The 19,331-nt window shown below is 39.8% G+C and overlaps 1 protein-coding gene across 3 annotated transcripts; it reads left to right on the top strand.

The window, feature by feature from the left end:
• Positions 1-518: 518 nt before the first annotated feature.
• mgat2 (alpha-1,6-mannosyl-glycoprotein 2-beta-N-acetylglucosaminyltransferase) lies at positions 519-15,208 on the top strand. Of its 3 annotated transcripts, none has more exons than XM_062043616.1 (2): positions 519-836; positions 13,337-15,208. In XM_062043616.1, exon 2 carries the CDS (start codon positions 13,531-13,533, stop codon positions 14,911-14,913), a length of 1,383 nt encoding a protein of 460 aa, XP_061899600.1. In that variant the 5' UTR covers positions 519-836; positions 13,337-13,530; the 3' UTR covers positions 14,914-15,208. The 3 variants fall into 3 exon arrangements, with proteins under 3 accessions (XP_061899600.1, XP_061899602.1, XP_061899601.1); XM_062043618.1 differs by lacking the exon at positions 519-836 and adding an exon at positions 942-1,098; XM_062043617.1 differs by lacking the exon at positions 519-836 and adding an exon at positions 5,089-5,231.
• Positions 15,209-19,331: the final 4,123 nt, after the last annotated feature.

Raw genomic sequence — 19,331 nt, 5'->3', positions numbered from 1 at the left:
ACATTGATATCATACATGTAGGGTCTATAGATGTAAATGCCGTTGCTGTGTAGCTTGAAGTGTAGCTTGTAGTGTAGTTTGCTACAATTCTCCGGGGATAGCTTCCCCTGTAGCTTAATTAAGAATAACTTGTAGCTTAGTTTACTACATTTTCCAAGTATGCCTATCACTGTCAATAAAGTTGAGTTTACATACAGAAAGGGATTTGAAACCCGTCCAAAGCACATAAAAACGTTTTCATCTATATTCAGGCACACAGAAAACAAAAATCCTTCCTCTGCGTTCCTTCTTCTTTTCCTCATATTTGTACCTATTCTCATTTTTCCCCTCTTCTTTCTGCCTTCTTCCCCATATTTGACAGGTCAGTTGTCGTCATAAAAGGATGCCACACGACATTACTAAGCACAGTTACGTATCAAACATACAGCTAGAATTCTTAGGGTTGCAATATGTTTATTGGTACAATCGATATTGGGGATAGGTTGATTGGCAACACTAAAATGGTCCCTAGTGTGTGAATGTTGTCTGTCTATCTGTGTTGGACCTGTGATGAGATAGCGACATGTCCAGGGTGTACCCCGCCTTCCGCTGAGATAGGCTCCAGGACCCCCCGCGAAAGTAGCTTTTAGTTTGGCTGAACCAGCCTGTCAAAATCCTAATATTTAGTAGATGTGACGCGCCTGCCCCCTGCTGGACACATGCGCACAGTGCGGCAACAACGAGGACACGTCAACCAGTTAGCTGTTAGCCGCTCCAATGGAGGAATGGAGGAAAACGGGACCCGGAACCAACTGATGTTTCCTTCTCAAGTGGAAGCTTGGTCGATCCGATATTAGGTAACTGATCTCCTCAACACTGCGTTTCTGGGTCTTCTGCAGCGTACGCTGGGTGCTCTTTTGGGGGGCGAGCTTTTCGCTTACTACTGTACAAGCTGCGAGCATAGCCTAGCTAACTTTAACTGCTAGCATGCTGCTAAACTACCACTTTTAGCTTGGTGGTTTGTTAATATGCTTATATGTCAATATTTTTACGTACTCTAATGTGCATTATGTTTTGAATGTCGTTCGTTTAGCATTGAGAAAGACATACAAGTGGGCGGTAAGTAAAGGAACCATGCACTAGTTTAAACATGACGTGAATGAAGGTTTCAAAAGAGACCATCAAGTCATTGTTATTAAATCAAACATGCTGCTAATGTTAATTGGATTATTTGAGCACAGGCATCAAGAGTAATGTTATATGTAAAGTGTCCCAATGATCTCGTTTATGAAGTACATTAGTGCACTTGCATGTTCACTTATTGACATTTTAAGTCCAAAGGTTAGTGAGCCGATTTATAAAATCAGTGGGGTTCAAGCAAAAAAACATGTAAACAATGTTGACGTTATCTTCCAAATAAGTGTCAACTCATGTTAAACATAAAGTAAGATGCCCAATGATGTGCAATTTGTTATGACATTTCTGTAATTCATTAAAACAAGTCATAACACCACTAATATTGCGTTATTTGAGATATTATTAGAGCAATAATGCAGCTTCTTTTGTAGCTATCATGGTCTACATTTGTGTACTCATTTATTGTCGTGGTTTCAATTCTAATGACTCGCAAGCACTTGCAAATATCTCTATAATGACTAAATCAGCCTTGTTTGGCTCTTGCCACGGGCCTGTTTAATCCACTTAAAAGCATCTCACACTCGCTTCCTCAGCGAATAAAGGGGGTGGGGGGAGGGTTTCACGCTTGTTATCTCTTGACCTCTTTCAAAATTAAATAAATGATAATAAATGATAAATGGGTTATACTTGTATAGCGCTTTTCTACCTTCAAGGTACTCAAAGCGCTTTGACAGTATTTCCACATTTACCCATTCACACACACATTCACACACTGATGGCGGGAGCTGCCATGAAATAGAAACATTGTAATACAGAGATCACTTTGCTTTGGTGAAAGTTAGACACCATCGCTTTAAAATAATGAATTGTTTTCCGTGTTGACATGCATAAGTAATGTACTTGAAAAACAGTGCATGTGCAGAAAATGTATTGATTTAACTGTAAGAATACTTATTTGTGACAGTATTGACCTGTATTTACTTGTTCGTAACATCTCTTTCTGTTTTATTAGTATATTTGCACACCCACATATAGATTATTAGTCCAATAGAACCTATTCAGGTCAAAAAAAAAAAAACCTTGTCAGGGTGTTTATTTGTTTGTATTTCAAATTTTGCCATCAGAAATAATGGAAATATAAGAAGTCTGTTTCAAGGTCAAACTGTTCCCATTGTAAAATTTTATTTTTAACTCTACAGGCAATGTAACTAATATTTGTAAAGTGACTCTTTAATTTTCCTCATTCTCATGTAAAACATATTTTACTACTGGAAATCAAACAATGCCATGACATTTAACTTAAAAAGTACTCATCCTTTAACGATGTGTTGTTGCAGTTCAGACTAGCTAAAGGTACTTCTGAACCTTCTTTGACGATAGTGGAAGTGTAAGAAGAAGTTATTCGCTAAGTAAAACTGTGACATTTTTAGTGAAATAGAAGCACTCATTCGTTGATGACGGCATGACACTTGATCTCCTGGCATAGCATTCAGGATTGATTATGACATTATTAAATATCATACAAGCGTAAAAATAAATTAATCCCTGTATATTAAAATTGTGTTAAAAAGAGTGACACTGATGTGATGAAGTGTAATGTGGGAGGGAAGTCTCTACTCTTTACTTAAGCGCTAACTTGTTGTTTTCTTTTTTTTTTTGACTGATTGTAACCTTTTAGTAATGAGTCTCTAGGATGGAGAGACGTGACCGTGTTACTTTCTTTACACCACTTAACCATGTCTGCTTCAATGGTTGCCATCGTGTGGTGGAAAGCCAAAGACATTTCTAAACGCGCCAATTGGGTTAGTCCTTTAAGCTGGAGTATTTTAAGATATGTTGAAGTCTTGCACGAATCAGTGGTAGGTATTTTACCCCGAATTTGTTTCCAAACTGTATCACTTTAGAATGTTGCTGGTCTGACAAAAGATACTACTGTACTCTATGTGTATATGATCTGGAGGAACTTTTAAAAGTCCCACCTAGCATTAGCACAAACTAGCAGTGTGAGGCAATCCTTCATCGCCTTGTGTCCTGTTAATGCTTTTTTCTTCGCTATAATACAGGTCCGCTGTGACATCTTTTTCGGTCTCATCACAATTAAAGACTTGCTGTGGAACAAAAACACCTTCGCTGATAAAATCCTTGAATTGAAGGTGCCACAAGTACCAGGCTAACTCACCTGGACGCTAGCTCGAAATGGTTGTCTAGAAATCCAAAGCTATACAGCAAGACTGTGAGGGTTTGGACACATTTAAAGGCCTACTGAAATGATTTTTTTTTATTCAAACAGGGATAGCAGATCCATTCTATGTGTCGTACTTGATCATTTCGCGATATTGCCATATTTTTGCTGAAAGGATTTAGTAGAGAACATCGACGATAAAGTTCGCAACTTTTGGTCGCTGATAAAAAAAGCCTTGCCTGTACCGGAAGTTGCGTGACGTCACAGGTTAAAAGGCTCCTCACATTTCCCCATTGTTTACACCAGCAGCGAGAGCGATTCGGACCGAGAAAGCGACGATTACCCCATTAATTTGAGCCAGGGTGAAAGATTCGTGGATGAGGTACGTCAGAGTGAAGGACTAGAGTGCAGTGCAGGACGTATCTTTTTTCGCTCTGACCGTAACGTAGGTACAAGCTGGCTCATTGGATTCCACACTCTCTCCTTTTTCTATTGTGGATCACGGATTTGTATTTTAAACCACCTCGGATACTATATCCTCTTGAAAATGAGAGTCGAGAACGCGAAATGGACATTCACAGTGACTTTTATCTCCATGACAATACATCGGCGAAGCACTTTAGCTACGGAGCTAACGTGATAGCATCGGGCTTAAATGCAGATAGAAACAAAAGAAATAAACCCCTGACTGGAAGGATAGACGGAAAATCAACAATACTATTAAACCATGGACCTGTAAATACACGGTTAATGCTTTCCAGCCTGGCGAAGCTTAACAATGCTGTTGCTAATGACGCCATTGAAGCTAACTTAGCAACGGGACCTCACAGAGCTATGTTAAAAACATTAGATATCCACCTACGCCAGCCAGCCCTCATCTGCTCATCAACACCTGTGCTCACCTGAGGTCCAGCGATCGACGGAGCGACGAAGGACTTCACCCGATCATCCGTGCGGTCGGCGGCTGGCGTCGGAAGCGCGTCTGCTATCCAAGTCAAAGTCCTCCTGGTTGTGTTGCTGCAGCCAGCCGCTAATACACCGATCCCACCTACAACTTTCTTCTTTGCAGTCTTCATTGTTCATTAAACAAATTGCAAAAGATTCACCAACACAGATGTCCAGAATACTGTGGAATTTTGCGATGAAAACCAAGCTTTTTGTATGGATTCAATGTGTTCGAATACTTCCGTTTCAACCATTGACGTCACGCGCATACGTCATCATACATAGACATTTTCAACCGGAAGTTTAGAGGGAAATTTAAAATTGCAATTTATAAGTTAACCCGGCCGTATTGGCATGTGTTGCAATGTTAAGATTTCATCATTGATATATAAACTATGAGACTGCGTGGTCGGTAGTAGTGGGTTTCAGTAGGCCTTTAAAGTGTTTCTGATCACACAAAGGGATCTCTAAGACAGGCTCACACAGCTCTGACAAGCGTAAGGTACGGCAGTTGTGGAAATAAACTCGTCAAGATAGGCCTGGGCTGATATTTGATAAGTCAATTAACTGGCAATAAATGAAAATTAAGTCTGTAAGTTTTCAGTGTCTATAAATTGCCATGTACATGCTTCAAGAACATTTCCCTTTTCGTCGCCAGAGCGTAAAGAAAAGAAGGGGATGAACTCTCTTGTCCTTCATTTAGTGTCTTTGACTCTTTGTGCAGCGAAGTGGTTCTGCTGGCCCGCTCGCATCACACAGTGCAACAAGTTAGCATGTTTTAGTGAACATGGACAAAAGGATCACAAAACCAAATGGTACCATACCAGTGTGGGAATATTTCAGGTTTAAACCTTTGGAACAAGATGAGACTTTCAACACAGAGGAGCCAGTTTGCCGAACATGCCCAAATACAACAAACCTTCACACCCACTTGAAACACAACTACCTGACAGTCCACACTCACTGAGGCGTTTGGTGAACAAGCCAGGTCAGTGGAAACAAAACAGCGCAAAACGCTGTGCGCTCATAGAAAGTGTGGTTAAAAACATTGCCTAAGACAATGCTGCCATTTAATACTTTTGAAAACAAGAATTTTAAAAGTGCTGCTAACGTTCGACAGACATTTGTTATGTTGTCATGTCATGTTGGTGTTTCCTCACTCGCAATCTGCTAGACTTAAGTTTTTTTTTGCCTATGACCTGTTAATACATCTGCTTATAATGTAGTGTTTATATTGTTACTCTGCACTTTTGTTTATAAAGGTCCTAACTTGATTGTCATTTCAGTAAGTACAACTCTACATCTGCCTACATGTTCAAACTTGAAGTGCAACTTTGTTTGTCAATACTTTTAATTTATTGTTTTGGTTCTGTAAATTTTACGGCGCGTCACCCTTCCTTTAACATATTTTATTGCTTTTGGTTGTGATTTTTTTTTTAAACATTTTTTAATTAAATTTTTTACATATGCGGTCCAGAAGTACTGGTTATTTTGATTATTTTAGTTGAGTTAGCCTCCATAACCAGCCATAACGGAGGGGGAACAAAAGCTTCATATTGCAGCCAATATTTAAGAATTCTAATGTTGGTGGCTTTTGGTTGTCATTTTTATTCAACTGCAAAAAAAATAAAAAATAAAATAAAATAAATGTTATATATATATATATATATATATATATATATATATATATATATATATATATATATATATATATATATATATATATATATATATATATATATATATTGTTTGTTTTATTTAACTTGGAGATTTAAAAGTTTACATTCCAAATACAATGTTAAAGTATACGACAACAGGCCTCGAATTTTAACTTTTTAAGGTCAAGGCAAGTGTTGCCTTAAAAATCACGGTTATTGTGACCAAAATTATCACGGTATTATTATCGCGGTAATTTTAAATGTGCTCAAAAGTTTCAAAAACTACTTACTGAAATCCTTTAACCAAATAAATGTTTTGAAACACACACATTCAAAATGTATATATGTACCTCAAGTAGAAAGCTGAATGTGCATATGAAAGCAACACAAGCATTATAAACAAAGTAATTTGGCAGAAACAAAATTATACTAAAAATAAATGTGAAACATTTGCAAGATGGCATCTTATGGATATACGACGTAACTGCACTTTTTGCCCATAAAGATACAAATAGTGTTAATATATGAGGTCAAGTCTTATACATAGGACTGCACAGTTATGGGCAAAATAATAATTAAGATTATTGTTATCAATATTTAAATCACGATTAGTAATTTTGACTATTCACTATGTTTGGTAAAGCAGTGTTGGGGTGTGAATGCGACGCCATCATGTAATTTGTAATATCTAATAAAAATGCTCTACATTCTGGATCTATATATTTAAAGACAAATATTTGTGTTTTTGTTCATTAATAGTATCAGCGTGTCAGATCTTTTATTACATGATGCCTTTATCTCTAGTTTTACATTTTCATAGAGAGAGGTATTTTTTAAGTTATGTACATTTACATGTACTAATTTGTGCACGTGTACATGCTGTATCAGGACAGATCCATTGAGAGTTTGAGTAGAAATATGTGGTATAGGAATTAACTATACAACATAAAACATTAACAAAATGCTATGTCACATGAATGGTTTTTAAAGTAATTACTTTGTGGAATGAAAAAAAACAAGTAACGTAAAAAAAACATGGTGTTTACTTTTTGATATCAATATAAAACACAAAGCAGTTTGGCTAATGAAGATAAAGTCAAATAAAGAAGCTATGTTCTTCAACAACAACCATGTATTTCAGTGCAACAGTTTGGCCAACAAAAATAAAGAGGAGTGACACCTCACATCTAACACAATCTTTGTGCCTCCCGGACATCTCGATGTGATGACAAAACATTTTAGCTAGTAATGACATCATTACTAGCTACACTAACAAAGTTTGCAGTTAAATAAAGGACGAGTGAACATCCCAATAAACAAACTACAAACTTAATAAACAAGTTGTGACAACGTTCCCGACACATCGCCTGCTGCATGGTAACTCTCAGTCCTAGCCACTGGCGGAAGGACGCCAGCTGCACGTTCAAAATGAAACTGCAACATCAAATATTGTTCTCCTCCTTGCGCTCTTAATCACACTCTGAGACTCCACTGAAGTAGAAGCGATTGAAACGAAGCTCGGAGGGAACATTTTCAAAACAAAGTCCATGGAGTCGCCGCCATGTTTCCCGAGCCGAACGGCTCAATTGCGCATGCGTAGACTCTGCGGCACTTCAGTATTCAGGAAGTAAGCAGTTGCCTAAAATGCATTACTAGATGACGGTTTTTCGGTAAATAAAAACTTAAACAGTGTTACTAACCGTCTGTAATTTTACCGCTGTCTATCATTATACCGTTTATCGTTACATCTCTACTCATTAACAGGTAAAAAGTCAAGGGTGGTCACGGCATGTTATTGCCGTAAATGTTGGTCGTTTGTTTGATTGATTGATTGAAACTTTTATTAGTAGATTGCACAGTGCAGTACATATTCCGTACAATTGACCACTAAATGCTAACACCTGAATAAGTTTTTCAACTTGTTTAAGTCGGGGTCCACTTAAATCATACTTGCCAACCCTCCCGTTTTTAGCGGGAGAATCCCGATATTCAGCGCCTCTCCCGACAACCTCCCGACAGAGATTTTCTCCCGACAAACTCCCGGTATTCAGCCGGAGCTGGAGGCCACGCCCCAAAACAAAAATAGTGACAGAGAATAGAAAGAGGATGGACAATTCAACCCTTAACAAAGCATTGTACTTTCAAGTACAACAATGAGTAGATGAGTGTTGTGTGTGCGTGTGTGTGTATATGTGTAAATAAATGAACACTAAAATTCAAGTATTTCTTTTATTTATATAATAAATAAATAAAAAAATAAAAATAAAAAATAAATATATATATATATATATATGTGTATGTAACGGTGTAGAAACAGACGTTCATTATGCTTGATTAAAGGCCTACTGAAAGCCACTACTACCGACCACGCAGTCTGATAGTTTATATATCAATGATAAAATCTTAACATTGCAACACATGCCAATACGGCCGGGTTAACTTATAAAGTGCAATTTTAAAATTCCCGGGAAACTTCCGCTTGAAAACGTCGCGGTCAAGGGTAGTGTTTAAACCCTATGCAAATAGCTGTTTTCTTCGACAAAATTCCACAGTATTCTGGACATCTGTGTTGGTGAATATTTTGTAATTTGTTTAATGGACAATGGAGACTGCAAATAAGAAAGTTGTAGGTGCGATCGGTGTATTAGCGGCTGGCTGTAGCAACACCAACACCAGGAGGTTGTGTTGTGTTTTGAGCAGGATAGCAGACGCACTACGGTGAGTACAGCTTTGGCTTCCAAACATTTGATCGCTTGCCCGTACGTGCGTGTCGATATGTGCATGTCACGCACGTAACTTTGGGGAAATATATGTTTCTTGCCAACTCTGATGGCGGCCGGAGTGTCGTCGAAAGCTACAACGCCCGCCGCCGCCCCGTAGCTAACTTAGCTTCTATTTTTTTTAGCTTCGCCAAGCTGAAAATTAATAACCGTGTATTTACATGTTCATGGTTTAATAGTATTGTTGATCTTCTGTCTAGCCTTCCAGTCAGGGTTTTTTAAATGTTGTTTCTATCTGCATTTGAGAATGATGCTATCACGTTAGCTCCGTAGCTAACTTAGCTTCTATTTTTTTTAGCTTCGCCAAGCTGAAAATTAATAACCGTGTATTTACATGTTCATGCTTTAATAGTATTGTTGATCTTCTGTCTAGTCTTCCAGTCAGGGTTTTTTAAAATTTTGTTTCTATCTGCATTTTGAGCCTGCTATCACGTTAGCTCTGTAGCTAACATAGCTTCTATTTTTTTTTTAGCTTCGCCAAGCTGAAAGTTATTAACCGTGTATTTACATGTTCATTTTCAAGAGGATATAGTATCCGAAGTGGTTTAAAATACAAATCCGTTGTACCACGATGGAGTGTTCTCTTCGTTCGCTTCTCTGTCAACAAGATACAATATACCTAATACACATTTCTTCCGATACCTTCAAATAAGGCATTTTATTAAAAAACAATTTCCCCATTTTCCCAACCGCCCCCCAGAAGCAGAAATTGATCGGTTTCTCTCCTTTGACTCTGACAAACGACGTTTGATATCTGTAATATATAATGAAATCTGCTTTCTGAATCCACTCAACACTTCACCTGCCAGAGAATCCTGGGAGCATGACCTTGGGGCACCTATACCTGACGGGCGGTGGAGAGAAGCTTTGAGGCTGGTGCATTCATCATCTATATGCGCTAGGCATGGCCTAATACAATGTAAGATACTACATAAAGCACATTTTACTAATGCTAGACTGGCTAAAATATACCCCAACCATAGCGACGCTTGTAACCGCTGTAGACAATCCCCAGCTGACCATTTGCATATGTTCTGGACGTGCCCAAAACTCAAGTTTTTGGTCGGCTATTTTTGACACTGTCGGGCAGGCCCTTGATAGAACAATAACACCCAGCCCGCTGACTGCCCTTTTTGGCGTTCCGCAGGTGGACGGTTTACCTGCAACCGCTCGTCATGTCATTGCGTTAACGACTCTGCTGGCTAGGCGTACAATTCTTTTTAAATGGAAGCTTGCGTCTCCGCCGAGCCATAACAATTGGATACAAGATGTCTTGCGGTGTCTGCAATTAGAGAAGCTTCGGTTCTCGCAGAAAGGATCTGTGGCATCTTTCCATAAAACTTGGGGCCCCCTCCTGGACCTTATTAGGGACAAGCTTGACATCACCCCAAGCGATTCGGGTAACCCAACTTAGACAGAACTGACCGCTGAAGACCCCCCCCCCCCCCTCATTCCTTGTGTTTATTTACTTTTACGTTATATTTTATTGTATATCTTAGGTATTATTTATTTATTTATTTCACCTTATTTACTCTTTATTTACTTCAATATAGTTTGTTAGATTGAAGCTAAGTTTGCATATATTCATGTGTGTCTATATTTGTTGTGGGCACTAGGCGACAATTACCTTGGGAATTAAGTGGGTGGGTATGGTAAGGGATGGGGTTTATTATGTTACTTATTGAAAAATGTGCAGATACTCCAACTTGCTGTTGCCATGATTCATCATGCTGTATTGTCTGCAAAATTCAATAAAAATATTTGGAAAAAAAAAAAAAAAATACAAATCCGTGATCCACAATAGAAAAAGGAGAGAGTGTGGAATCCAATGAGCCAGATTGTACCTAAGTTACGGTCAGAGCGAAAAAAGATACACCCCGCACTACACGGTAGTCCTTCACTCTAAAGTTCTTCATCCACGAATCTTTCATCCTCGCTCAAATTAATGGGGTAATCGTTGCTTTCTCGGTCCGAATGTCTCTCGCTCCATTGCAAACAACGGGGAATTGTGAGGAATCCTTAGTCTTGTGACGTCACGCTATACTTCCGGTAGGGGCAAGGCTTTTTTTTATCAGCGAGCAAAAGTTGCGAAGTTTATCGTCAATTTTCTCTACTAAATCCTTTCAGCAAAAATATGGCAATATCGCGAAATGATCAAGTATGACACATAAAATGGATCTGCTATTCCCGTTTAAATAAAAAAAATTCATTTCAGTAGGCCTTTAAATTATGAATGAAGTGTTGCAACAGCGCCTGTTGCTGGCGAGAAGTGGTATGTACTTTACCTGCGGGAAGGGCTCAGAACTGTGATGCCTTCCAATTGATAATCCCGTGACCCAAGTTGACTCACAGTCTCACAATTTGCACTGTTTTGCAGGACACTGTAATAAAAGAAATTCATAATCCACCTGGTGCCAGTGATATGTTGAAGCGACAGCAGTGTGGAACTGCATTTTGCCACACACAGTTGTGGACCGTCACATATATATATATATATTTAAATATATATATATATAGCTAGAATTCACTGAAAGTCAAGTATTTCATATATATATATATATGTATATATATATATATATATATATATATATATATATATATATATATATATATATACATATATATATATATATATGAAATACTTGAGTTGGTGAATTCTAGCGGTAAATATACTCTCCTCTTAACCACGCCCCCCCCACCTCCCGATATTGGAGGTCTCAAGGTTGGCAAGTATGACTTAAATTGATTCATGATACAGATATATACTATCATCATACATACTTGCCAACCTTGAGACCTCCAATATCAGGAGGTGGGGGCGTGGTTAAGAGGAGAGTATATTTACAGCTAGAATTCACCAACTCAAGTATTTCATATATATATATATATAAATACTTGACTTTCAGTGAATTCTAGCTATATATATATATATATATTTATTTTTTTTTTAATTTATTTATTTATTTTTTTTAAAATTTTATTTTATTATATATATAAATAAAAGAAATACTTGAATTTTAGTGTTAATTTATTTACACATATACACACACAAACACACAACACTCATCTACTCATTGTTGTACTTGAAAGTACAATGCTTTGTTAAGGGTTGAATTGTCCATCCTCTTTCTATTCTCTGTCACTATTTTTCTAACCATGCTGAACACCCTCTCTGATGATGCATTTCTGTGTGGCACGCACAAAAGTGCTTTCATCAAATGCACGAGAGTGTGGAATCTTCCATCTCTCCCTAGCATGGCCCAAAACCGGTCAATCCTTGCTTCCTGGGGAAGATCTTCCCTGGCAAGCAATTGGTACTCCAGTACTTGTACCCGGAGGCTGGTCAGGTCCAATCGCATCTGCGGCAGACTTTTTTTTTGGGGGGGGGGGGGGGGCGTGGCCTCCAGCTCCGGCTGAATACCGGGAGTTTGTCGGGAGAAAATCTCTGTCGGGAGGTTGTCGGGAGAGGCGCTGAATATCGGGATTCTCCCGCTAAAAACGGGAGGGTTGGCAAGTATGTCATCATAATACAGTCATCACACAAGATAATCAAGTCATCAACAATTGCATCATCAGAGAAATGGACATTGGAACAGTGTAGGACTGACTTAGGATATGTACAGCAAGTAGTGGACAGAGAGAGAGAGAGAGATCAGAAAGCATACGAATAAGTATCTACATTTGATTATTTACAATCCGGGGAGGTAGGATGTGGAAGGGGGGGGGGGGGGTGTTAGTTTAGGGTTGAAGTTGCCTGGAGGTGTTCTTTTAGTGTGTAAATTTTTAGGTTATTACAGCAAATCACAAGGGCGGTCGCGGCAAGTGCTGCGGTGTCGCGGCTAAATTCGAGCCCTGCGATAAGCACAAGTTTATTGCATTTGAAAGGATGTACCTGCATTATTGTCATGTATTGTCATTACGTCAGTGGCTAATTTGGTCCCCCCCAAAATAATGGCAATAATATTGTTTATCTGCAATAATTTGTAGGTCAATATATCGTCGAGCAAAATTTGTTATCGGCCCAGGTTTAACGTCGGAAGTGCCGCTCGCTGTCGAAGCTCTTCAAAATGGCAGCGCCTGTGTGTACAGGATATAAACAGGATGTGACATAGGAGGTCCTGCCTTTTCTAAATGGCCATGCCCTGTACGGGAAGTGGTGTCATCAAAATGGCAACCCCCGATGGCTTCAGGTGGCTTGCAAAATGAATGAATGAATGAAGCGTTTGTATGCCGAGACATGGTTTGCACACAGAGGCATATTTGGCACGATGTAAAGGTTTTTAAACCAAAAAGGATGCAAATAAAGGTGTTCATCAATCGAGATTCCACCTAATGTGCATGTTTGTGCGTGTGTATCCCAATGTTGAACTCGTTCCTACGCTCCTGATCTTAGCTATGAACAAAATGGCAGTTATCAGCTGTTAGCTTATATTACTTCAATCAAACATGGTGGAAATGTCTGTTACAAGATACAGCAGTAGTAAACAGTTTGATCCTGCACTTTAATAAAAAATACAAAATATAATTGAGATCGGATGATATGAAAAAATTAATTGTGATCATTTTTTTGCCATATCACCCAGCCCTTATATGACTTGTCCGTATTTTGTTTCATATACATATAAACTTTATGTCTTGTTTTTTTTTCCATTCAGGCAGTTCACAATCAGTGCAACCTTGCTGCCTTCCAGCACCTGTCATGCCTTATGGAATATTCCCCCACCCACCAGCGGCAGTGGAGCAGGATCCATGTGTCCAGCAATTAGCCTCCTCCTAGCGCCTTTTTGATCACTGCAACTGTTTGATTTTCAAGTTATTCCTAAAATTCAAGAGATCCGATCTTTTTATAATGAGATTCCGAATCTACAAGAGGAAGGTGGTGATAGTGACTGTGGTGGTTGTCATTTGCGGCCTAGCCTTCTGGAGCAGTGGACGACAGAAGAAAAACGACTCTTTACCGAAGGAAGCGGAGGCAGTAAAGAGAAGTAACGGCATTAGCAGCAGCCCTAACGATCATATCCAGTTACCAGCCACACCTTCCGTTAGCCGAACACCCGTTCCACTTCCGATTGTCCAAACAAATGAGTCGCTCCCTGAAAGATCAAAAAATAAAGAAAACAAACCCAATGTGGACAACTCTACCTTGGTCTACCGCAGCATTGTCTTCCAGCTTAACTTTGACCAGACCATAAGAAATGAGAAGTTTAAGGCAGCGCGGCAGAAGGACGACCTGGTTGTGGTGGTGCAAGTCCACAACAGACCAGATTATCTCAAGCTGCTGGTGGACAGCTTGCGAAAGGCCAGAGGTGTGGAAGGCATACTGCTGATATTCAGCCATGACTACTGGTCCGCTGAGATCAACAAAGTGGTCAGCTCAGTCGACTTCTGTCAGGTTCTTCAGATTTTCTTCCCATTCAGCATCCAGTTGTACCCGCAGGAGTTCCCCGGTAACGACCCCAATGACTGTCCCAGAGACATTCCAAAAAAGGACGCCCTAAAACTGGGATGCATCAACGCAGAGTACCCCGATTCGTTCGGACACTATCGTGAGGCCAAGTTCTCCCAGACCAAGCACCACTGGTGGTGGAAGTTGCACTTTGTGTGGGACAGAGTCCATGTCCTTAAGGACTATAAAGGTCTGGTCCTGCTGATTGAGGAGGACCACTTTCTGTCTCCGGATTTTATCCATGTGCTGAGGCTGATGTCTTCCCTGAAAAGGGAGCAGTGTAGTGACTGCGACATCCTGTCGCTGGGCAGCTACAGTCACATCGGCTACTCCAGCAAAGCCAACAAGGTGGAAGTAAAGGCGTGGAAGTCCACGGAGCACAACATGGGCATGGCTCTGAGTCGGGAGACCTACCAGAAGCTCCTCCGGTGCACGGACACGTTCTGCACCTACGATGACTACAACTGGGACTGGTCCTTGCAGCACCTGACCGTGTCCTGCTTGCCTTCTTACTGGAAGGTCATTGTCAGCGAGGCACCACGGATTTTCCACGCAGGGGATTGCGGCATGCACCACAAGAAGACCACCTGCATGCCGGCTGGCCAGAAAACCAAGATAGAAAATATCCTGCAGACCAGCGGGAACCAGCTGTTTCCCAAGAACCTCCTGATTACCAAGAGACTGCCGTCCAACGGGGCCGGAGGGGTGGCCCCGCATGTGAAAAACGGGGGCTGGGGAGATATCAGGGACCACGAACTCTGCAAGAGTTACGTTCGCTTACAGTGACCTTAATTGCTACTATTCTATATTACTATTGTCTCTTTTGCATCCTCTATACAGAACGCCTTTTCAAACTAAATCTTTATGAACTTTTCTTCATATTGCCTGTTTTACTGACTGTTCGAAATAAAGATGAATGTTGGATCTTTGGCTTCCTTAACACCTGTTTGTCTTAAAGTTGAGTTATTTATCTGACCAACATTTGTTGAATTCCTTCCAACTTGGCACTTGCTGGCATTACGTGCTTGTTTACAATCTTAGCCTATTGAAAGCATTTTGGACAACCTTAGTACTCAACTCTGTTTTTTTATTTCTCTGTTAATGCTTTTTATGCTTTACCAATTCTCTGTCAAGTAATCCTGTAGATATTTATTTTGGTTTGAGATCTCTTTTTGTTGTCCTGATATTTGCTTCTGTCGTTCTGTGAGCTCCTTTAGCAGTATTTCCTGGAAACATTCATGTCGTAAATATCTGCATCCAAGCACTCCGACTTGGTTGTTTCTTTTGAGTGGACGCATTCCAATGCTAGGCAAGTGCTTTCATCAATGATTAGTTAGCCTAGCCTAGTTTCAAGCTAGTTTCATAGCTTGAAAATTCTGACATGACTCTAAACTAAATTTGTGAGTTAATTGTTTTATATTCATTAGACAGGCATGTGATTTTTCGGTCTGGTGTTGGAAATCCGTCTCTTAAAAATATAAAAATATATTTTCCGTTTTTCTTCGTTCTTTCCGACCTAAAATCTGTGTAAAAATCTTGATCCGTCTCTTTGCCATACCAGCCAACAACTACGGTTTTCCCGTAATGAGTACGGTTTTTGATCATCCATTCCGGTTTACGGCTGCAGTGGTAACAACTACGGTTTTCCATTAAATAAGAATACATTTCCATAGCTTAGCTATTTTTTGACCCATGTAGTGGTTAGCTAAGCTACATGCTACAAAAGAAGAAAGAGGGAGACGAGAGAACTGGACTAATGCAACTCCTCGGGCAGGGAACAAAATATACGGGAAAAATCAATGATTGGTTGGTTTACGTATAAGAACATCCGTGGTTGGTTGGTTGGTTGGTTTACTTTGATGAGTCACGATTGGTTAAGGTTACGGAAAAACATTAGGGACAGGCCAATCAGAGGCAAGTTAGAGCGGGTCATCGAACCAGGAAGGGGAATCACAACAGACACACACATCCCAAATGACGACAAGAGGGAATATTCAAGCGGCTGATTTATATATTAAAAAAACTAGTGGAAGATGGCAGAGGGATTCTCTTCCGTAGATTTTTCTTTTAGCGATGTAGACGATGTCTAGGAAACCCACAATGTGTCTACTTGGCCACAGTTGGACAAATGTATGCGACTGGATAAAACAATGCCCAAAACATTCATTTGAGTTGTTTACCACGTAAGCCCAAATCAAAACTGCTCTCGACATGGAAGACGTGGAATACAAGGCTGTAGCTGACATGTTGTTCATTATTTCTACTGTTTATATTTTGACATTGAAAAGTTGAATCATTTTGAAACATAAACATGACTGCAAGATATTTGTTATTTCATGCTATAAATCACAAATGGCTATTCAGCTAAAGGAAGTTAGCTAATAAAATAAAAAGTGTACTCTTTATGAGTTTTGCATTTGGATCAGTTAGAAGTGGAGAGGGAGTCAAAAAGACAGAAATTTGCTATAAAATCCAATGCAGAATCCACTAAAGCAGAAACAAAAAGGAAAATGCAAGCTGCTCAGACATTTGCCAGGAAGCCTCATGTCAGAGCCATCATGGCAAAAATGCCAAAGTAATGTGTGAATGAACTAAATATGTAAATAACTAGATGAACCATCTGTGGCTGTGAAGTGAACACTAGTAAGGTTGTAAATAGAGTAGGCTAACCCATGTGGTTCCTGTGGATGTGAACACAAGTTGTAATTACTGTAGTGACTAAATAACATAGTGACTGAAACGGACATAGTGATTCATTTGGATTAATGGGGTATGCACTTATGTAAACTCTGTTGATAATTGTTCAATTCTTTTAACAAACTTTTTTGGCTAATTTTTGCATGTTCAATTGCTGAAAAACCAGGAGCTTCGGGGGGGTTGCCCTCCCTTGTCCCCCCACCAGGGCCCCCCAGACCCTTGGCTTGTTGTCAGTATTTTTCATTAAGTTCAAATCACATGCCTGATTAGAGCAGTGATTCTCAAAACTGTGGTGCGACTCCATCCAATCACTTGATTAAAGGACGGTATTTAATTTTCCTATATTCAAACACAGTGTTACTGTTCAAACTGTGTAATGTTACAGTGGCCAAAATATACTTGTCAAATAAAACGTCTAATTTTTTTTAAATAAATACTTAAGCCTACCACGTACGCTACTGTATTTTAATGTTAGTCGTTATGGTTGTACTTGAAGAGCCAAGTTTTTTCTAAGGTGGTACTTTGTGAAAAAAGTTTTAGAATCACTGCTTTAGTCAAATGACCTATGGAGAATCCCATTGCCACCAGTACCCTGCTGGATGGCGGCCATGTTTTTCAACCAATATTGCTAGTCAGTCCCAGTTTGGGTTATTCGGCCAATCACCCTAAAGTGATTTTCTATCTTGCGTTAACGCTGGAATGATCATAGTAAAAGTAATAAGCAGCGTTCTTGTAGTCCATCTGTCCATCTTCTTGCGTCTGTCCTTGGTCGGGTTGCGAGGGCAGCAGCGAAATGAAAGACAGCCAGACTTCCATCTTCCTGACTACTTTGTCCAGCTTCTCTTGGAGTCACAAGGCATTCACAAGCCAGTTGTGCCATAGTCTCTTCCCCAAGGCATCCTGAGCCAACTGCTCTGGCTCCTCTCATTTTAAGTGCTTGTACCTACATTTTGGCTGCTTGCCTCTGAGTAGTATCTTGTGAAATGTTTATTTATTTAAGGTAAGGTATGAGCAACACTCAATAGTGTCTATTAAGAGTCTTAAAAATACAGGATTGCAGAGGTACGACAACACTTACGTGACATCTATCTTGCTGTGTTGAGGTCATCTAAATTCGAGACCGTCTAATGATAATAATCAGGTCTTTGTGTCTAGGGACCGCTTAGAATAGATTGGACTCAGAGGAAGTGGCACTGGTTTCTTCTTCAGTCTCATTGGCTGATGCTCCTAAATCCTCACAAGAATATAAGATATGGATGTTTTCTGTTCAAAGACCAAACCTTAGGTTGTGTGGTTCAATCTTTTTTCCCGTACACAATTTCACAGAATGATGCTTTGCTTCTGTCTCTTCAGGTTGTTTCACGGCACCACAACGGTATTCACTATTCAAAAGCTCTGTACACAAAACATCAGTTGTCTTTATGTTAGCACGCAGACGACTTCCGTTCTAAATGTTCTACTTTTTCTGATTAGCATGAAAAGATGGAACTTTTGCGTCGATATTTGAAATAAATTAAGAATAGGTGATAAAGCTGTAGAAATCACTTATGCTGACTCAGCTGCTCGCCATCAATCTGCTCCAGACATCACCATTTCTTTCCGTAACAGTCCGCCAAGCACTCTGACCCTCCGAAATGCACGTCATTAAAAATGAACGAGTGTTTTTATCACCTGCTTGAAAATGAAGGTGAAATATTTATATTCATATAGATTAGCAGAGTGCACTTGTTCAAAGTAAGAAATGGAATACAAATAAGTTTAATAACATAAGTAGAAGCATTTAAGTTTCATCTTAAAACTCATTTGGATACTCTAGTCTTTAAATAGACCCCCCTTTTAGACAAGTTATTCTGCCATCTCTTTTGTGCTCTGAGGAGAGGGGGGGCACAGATTAGGTGACCACACATGCCTTACACTTGCTGTACATATCCTACCAAGTCAGTCCTACACTGTTCCAATGTCCAATTCTCTGATGATGCAATTGTTGATGACTGAAGTGTTGATATCAACCAAACCTAACCCCCCGCCCCTCCACATCCCACACCCCGAATTGTAGATAATGTAAATAATTCAATGTATATACTCTGAATTGTGTGATGACTGTATTATGATGATAGTATATATCTATCATGAATCAATTTAAGTGGACCCCGACTTAAACAAGTTGAAAAACTTATTAGGGTGTTACAGGCAGGGTACAACGTGGACAAGTCGCCACCTCATCGCAGGGCAGGGCATGCTGTTAATATGGAGAAAAAGCGGACGTGACGAAAGGCTGTCCTCACTCAGGTCCGCATGGACCTAGAGGGGGCGTGCCTTGTTGTCCGACCGGAAATCGGGAGAAATTCGGGAGAAATTCGGGAGAATGGTTGTCCCGGGAGATTTTCGGGAGAGGCACTGAAATTGGGGAGTCTCCCGGAAAATTGGGGAGGGTTACCAAGTATGCCCGTACGAACCCTGATATATGTATGTTTGAACTGCATTGCCCTTTAGTGGCTCATCTCATC

The sequence above is a fragment of the Entelurus aequoreus genome, linkage group LG04, assembly GCF_033978785.1.
Source record: "Entelurus aequoreus isolate RoL-2023_Sb linkage group LG04, RoL_Eaeq_v1.1, whole genome shotgun sequence".
Lineage (NCBI taxonomy): Eukaryota > Metazoa > Chordata > Actinopteri > Syngnathiformes > Syngnathidae > Entelurus > Entelurus aequoreus.
This window is presented reverse-complemented; position numbering and strand designations above follow the sequence as displayed.

Bases quoted from the DNA above. Each gene is read 5' to 3' on its own strand.
- mgat2 (XM_062043616.1), top strand. From the start codon at position 13,531: ATGAGATTCCGAATCTACAAGAGGAAGGTGGTGATAGTGACTGTGGTG.